This window comes from Ornithorhynchus anatinus, chromosome 17, assembly GCF_004115215.2.
Source record: "Ornithorhynchus anatinus isolate Pmale09 chromosome 17, mOrnAna1.pri.v4, whole genome shotgun sequence".
In the NCBI taxonomy this organism is placed as follows: domain Eukaryota; kingdom Metazoa; phylum Chordata; class Mammalia; order Monotremata; family Ornithorhynchidae; genus Ornithorhynchus; species Ornithorhynchus anatinus.
In genome coordinates, this window is record NC_041744.1 from 45,501,536 (window position 1) to 45,507,584 (window position 6,049).

At 42.3% G+C, this 6,049-nt stretch overlaps 1 protein-coding gene across 1 annotated transcript; it reads right to left on the reverse strand.

Moving 5' to 3' along the window:
- Nucleotides 1–1,032: 1,032 nt before the first annotated feature.
- On the reverse strand, nucleotides 1,033–5,842 carry LOC103165906 (NKG2-A/NKG2-B type II integral membrane protein-like). The gene is made up of 4 exons (XM_029082669.1): nucleotides 5,662–5,842; nucleotides 2,832–2,933; nucleotides 2,597–2,659; nucleotides 1,033–1,487 (listed from the first exon to the last, which is right to left on the reverse strand). Exons 1-4 carry the CDS (start codon nucleotides 5,750–5,752, stop codon nucleotides 1,276–1,278), a joined length of 468 nt encoding a protein of 155 aa, XP_028938502.1. The 5' UTR covers nucleotides 5,753–5,842; the 3' UTR covers nucleotides 1,033–1,275.
- Between the last annotated feature and the right edge of the window lie 207 nt (nucleotides 5,843–6,049).

The following is a 6,049-nucleotide window of genomic DNA, read 5'->3' on the forward strand; positions in this document are numbered from 1 at the left end:
ATTCTCCAGAACCCTGGAGTGCCACTGGGGTTGGGGAAGGAACATTCTGTTCTCTGGATCAGTAGAAATGAGGCCCCTAGCTCTAGCCCTTGTTCCTGGGCTCTTACTGGCCAAATTGGGCTCCTTCACATTAGTCTTCCCAGTATTTCCCTAATGTCAATCCATTACCGGAATTTGTTGAGCACCTACTGAGTGCAGAGCATAGATCTAAGTGCTTGGAGAGTACAACGGAAGCGAAACGTTTGTTCCCAGCCCTCAAGGAATTTGCAGTATAATAAGACAGAGAGACCAAAAAGATTTTGAAATACAGGGCTTGGAAGAAGAACAAAGATGAAATAGGTTAAGTGTCAACACGCCAGTGTGTTAATACACAGAGTATTCACTTCTCTTCACACTGCTTATACTAGGTCAAACTAGGCTTCAAGGCTCTCCATCACCTCGCCCCCTCCTACCTCTCCTCCCGTCTCTCTTTCTACTCCCCACCCCGCACGCTCCGCTCCTCTGCCGCCCACCTCCTCACTGTCCCCCGTTCTCACCTATTCCACCGTCAACCCCTGGGCCACATCCTCCCATGGTCCTGGAATGCCCTCCCTCCTCACCTCTGCCAAACTAATTCTCTTCCCCTATTCACCTCCTCCAAGAGGCCTTCCCAGACTGAGCTCCCCCTTTTCCCTCTGCTCCTCCTTTACCCCCCCTTCACCTCCCCTCAGCTAAGCCCTCTTCCCCCCCTTTCCCTCTGCTCCTCCCCCTCCTCCTTCCCCTCCCCTCAGCACTGTACTTGTCCACTCGATTGTATATATTTTCATTACTCTATTTATTTTGTTAATGAGCTGTACATCACCTAGATTCTATTTATTTGCTATTGTTTTAATTAGATGTTCATTCCCTTGATTCTATTTATTGCTATTGTTTTTGTCTGTTTCCCCCGATTAGACTGTAAGCCTGTCAAAGGACAGGGACTGTCTCAATCTGTTACCAATTTGTACATCCCAAGCACTTAGTACAGTGCTCTGCACATAGTAAGTGCTCAATAAATACTATTGAATGAATGAACGGAGCCTCTCAGTTGCTGCAGAGAGGCCAAGTTTTGGAAAACTATCTGGATTGAAGTCGTCACCTGCATTACTTCATGATGTTGATAATGGGCAAGATGTCCTCTCCTTCTTAATATCTGGGAAGTTCGTGGGGCTGGTCAGTCGAGAGCCCTCTATACCTCAGACAGTCCAAATAGACTAAAATAGAAAAATCCTGACTACTAATTTCATGCAGGTTCCTTCAGGATGCGCTACTTCTGAGAATAAATATTAGACCGCAAAATGTAAGTAAACGCACTTCTAACTCTTCTCTGCTGTCTATCTTCAGGAGACTGGAATTCATTTTCTTGCAGGCAGCTTGACTGTCTTGCCAAGGCTTGCTTTCTTTGGAAATATAGTAACAGCTCCCTCTACTCCAAATCCAGTTTTCTGAGCAAGTGTCATTGTAACAATCTAGATAAAGAATAGAGAAAATAATTAATAATTGACAATATGTTTCATTTATATAGAACCAAGGCAATTTCACTTCAACTAATTCATTATATTTTTTTATTGTGTCAGTACAGTGCTAGTCAGTACACATGAAGCACTCGAAAAATACCACCACTGATTGATTGATTCGCAGCAACCCTGAAAGATAGCTAGAGGTGGGGATGATTAGATTCTTGTGAAAGAGGAATAAACTGAGGAACAGAGAGGTTATATTATTTGTCCCAGGATAACTCTTCAGGTCGATTTCAAGGCTAAAATCAAAGCCCAGGATTCCACTTCCAATCCCAGGTTTTGGGTTTTGTTTTTTTTTTTTTTGAGGAAAAGAGGCACAGAGAGAAATATTATTCCCATTTTACACATGGGTTGTGACTTGTATAAGATCCTACAGAAATTGTGGCAAAATTGGGACCAGAACTCAAACCTCCTACCTCCCAGACTAGTTTAATTGTATGCAGGGTATCAATGACTATAAATATAATTAATAATATCTGGTATAAAAGAATGATGAAATGGGAAGTTAATAAAAATACATAAAGAGAAATGTCACTCCTTTGCAGATAGGATGCCCCTGAAGTGATTTCCTAATTATGCATGCAACTTTAGCCCCCAAAATCCATAACCAACATTCCTTTCCCCATTATTTTCAATGTTCACCCATATTTGCAAAGACATATGCACTTACTGGAGCTTCTAAATGGACTTACAAAACATATCGAAAGAGCTACATCTGCTTTTACTCACCCCTCCTTCCTCCACAATCTGAATGAACTTCATTTTATTACCACGGAGACTGATAGCCTCCCCTAGACTTGATTTATATTTGTTCTTCTGGTCCAATGCTTGTTTCAAATAGTGTGGGGAAAGATTTTCTCAGTGACATTTATGGTATTTTTCACCTTTACTTACACAGCGCGATTCAGGTGACTTCAGAGAAAGGCTGCAACAGAACTATGCCTGGCAGAACGATGAAGATTAGGTATGTGTGCTCAGATTTCCAGTCTAATCTTCTCCACGCTTGCCTTATTTTGCTCCAGGATAAGTATTTGAAATGTCAATTGATCTTCACCTACCTCTCTGGGATGTGGTGTTGTTTGGAAGTGAAGGAGGGCTTTGATGTCCTTGGTTGTAAGATTCTATATAAATGATCAAGGGTATTATTGGTTATTATTGTTCCAATGATTAAAATGAGAGCAATTCAGGTGGTTAATCCACATCATCAATCCATGATTCTAAGGAAGAATTATTACTTCAGAAACACCGCTCTGGGCTAATCATTGTATTTTGTTTCATCGTGACATTACTTACGGTTTGTAATCAGGACAGTGATTACTACTATGGAGGCCATGAGTCCGAGGGACAAGATGGCCAGAGTTCCAGCAAAGATCGGCCAGGGAAGAACTGAGCAATCTGGCAAATAGAGAAGAGGACCGAGTAAACAGAACAGAACTCATCTTCCCACCCAAACCCTGTCCTCCCCCTGACTTTCCCAATGCTGTAGGCAGCACACCATCCTTCCCGTCTCACGAGACTGTCACCTTGGCAATATCAACTCAGCCCTCTCATTCAACCCACGTATTCAGGGTCACCAAATCCCGCTGATACAATCTTCACAACACAACTAGATTCTGCTCTTTCCTCTCTATCCAAACTGCTGCCCCATTAAGTTCTTGATTACTGCATTCTTGCTGACCTCCCTCCTTTTTATCTCTTTCAACTTCAGTCCAATACTGTACTCAGCTTTCCAGATCATTTTTCTACCAAACTGTTCAGGTCTTGTTTCTCCACTCCTCAAGAAATCTAGTGCTTGCCCGTCTACCTCCTCAGCCTTGACCCCTTACCCCTTCCTACCTCATCTTCCTGATTGCCTACTACAACCCAGCCCACATACTTCACTCCTCTAATGACAACCTACTCACTCTACTTCACTCTCATCTATCTCATCCCCAACCTCTCACAAACATCCTGCTTCTGGCCTGTAACTCCCTCACTTTTCATATTAGGAAGACATTCATTTTTCTGGCCTTTGAAGCTTTATTAAAATTACATCTTCTGCAAGGTGCCTTCCCTGACTAAGCCTTCATTTCCTCTTCTTCTAACCCATGTCATTTTAGAACTTGGATCTGCATCCTTTATTCACCCCTTCCTCAGCTTCACTGCACTTATGTACACACCCTTAATTGTTTTATTTATATTGTCTGCCCCTCTAGACTGCTTGTTGTGAGCAGGGAGCATCTCTACCAAACCTGTTCTCTTTTACTCTCCCAAGTGCATAATTCGGTGCTTTGCAAATAGCAAGTGCTGTATAAAGATGATTGATTAAATAGGGGTGAACATCAGAAGGAGCAGGTGGAATGGGAATTCAGGGACAGATTGGAGAAAATTTAGGACCCATAAACCGGTCAGTGAGTGGCCTTAGAGAAGGAAGATGATCTTTTCTGCTTAATGCAGAAATGGCAATCAACTCAACAGCACCAGTGACCCCCTACACAGGATATTTCATTAACCTGGAACCAACCATCAGCCTCTCCTGAGACACTTTTGACCCCACTATGGAAGTCCCTTAGATAGTCAGCCAATCAGTCAACCGTATTTATTGAGTACTTCCTCTGTGGAGAGCACTGTACCAAGCACTTGGGAGAGTACAATACAACAGTATAACAGATACCGTGCCTACCCACAACAAGCTTAAAGTCTACAGGGGGAGATAGGCATTAATATAAATAAATGGAATTACAGATATGTTCCTATGTGCTATGTGGGACTGGAAAGGGAGATGAATGAAGGGAGCGTGTCAGGGTGATGTAGGAGGGAGGGGAAGAAAGGGAAAAGAGGGCTTAGTCAGGGAAGGCCTTTTGGAGGAGATGTGCCTTCAATAAGATAGTACAGGGTTCTCTATCTCAAACACACCACGGGGTCAAAGGGGTTAGCCAGAGATCACCAACTGATTCACCCAGTGCTCCAGAATCATTTGGAGTGTTCTGGGAGGAAAATGACCTTCACCAGGAAGGGTGAAAAACACCACCTCCCACCTACTCCCTAAAATTGGAGCTGAGCTCTCGGTGGGGCCTGTGTGGAGGAAGCTTTTCATTTTAGAGTTTGCTGAACATAGTACTGAAATCCTGACTCCTATCCCTGAAATCCAGCCAGGTTAATCTGCATTTGATAATGCATTCTGAATTTCCATAATTTGTGGGAGACAGAACTACATAAATTGGGAATCAGACAAGCCTCTAGATTGACAACTTTAGGAGCTATAAATAGTTACTTGGAAAGCCTCTTCTTGACTACTGTGCATTTCAATGATTCCATTTGTGTTATTAATTAAGTTATGATTCTAGTCGTTCATTGTTTAGGTTATTCTTTCAACCAAGCCTGATGGGACAGACACAGATCCAATTTTATTTGAATCCTGGTTGGAATGTTACTAATTCCACAACTTCCCTTGATAACTTTAAATAGAGCATAGCTGGTCTTCATCCTGGTATTTGATAATCCAGCAATCAAATTAAATCCAAAGAGGTGAAAACTCCCTTGAGTTCTAACACAAGATTTGACCCGGCAATCTGCCAAAATGTATCTCTTTGGGCAGAAATCCATTCAGCTGTCACTTTTTAAAAGTGTGCCTTTGAAAAAGTGTGGCTTTTCAGAGATCCAGCGTGGTAAATTCTGTAGCATAAGTGATCAAAAAATTCTGATAATAATAATGATAATTGTGGTACTTGTTAACCACTTACTATGTACTAAGCACTGGCCTAAGTACTGAGGTAGATACAAGTTGGACACAGTCCGTGTCCCAGAGTGGGCTCACATTCTTAATCCCTATTTTTTACCGATGAGATAACTGAGGCACAGAGAAGTTAAGTGACTTGCCAAGGTGACTTGCCCAAACAGATTAATATGGAGCTGGGATTAGAACCCATGACCTTTTGACTCTCAGGCCCCTGCTATATCATGCTGGTTCAGATACGCAAATCAGACTTGCTACTCTTTCTACCAACCCCGCCTAAAACTCTGAGATCCCTGAGAGATCAGTGACATGATGAATGATTATTTTAATGTAATGTCAGCACTTAAGGAAAGGTTTGTCTTGGGCCTCTCAGCTTTGGAAGAAATTTAGGTTGGTAATATTCTATACCTTCTCTCTTCACTTTTGTATGTCTTCTCTTCTGCTTCTGCAATGCGTTGGGAAATTTCATTTCTTCAGAGGTTATATTGTGTTCACTCATCTCTGAAAAGGACAGGTGAAAGGGAGAGGTCAGTCCTCAGAAGACTTCGGGGGAGGTGGAGGGAGAAGAATCTGGGCAAAACAGCATGAAGCATATGAACCATCACACTGCACTCGGCAAGGAGAGGAACATAAAAGAACATGGAAAGTCTTGTATCATGAGAGAACACAAATGGAGAATCATTCACAAAAAAAGCTGTGAGCCTCAAATGGGACAAGGATTGTGTCTGATCTGATCCTCTTGTATCTACCAATCAATCAATGCTATTTATTGAGGATCCTCTGTGTGTAAAGCAAT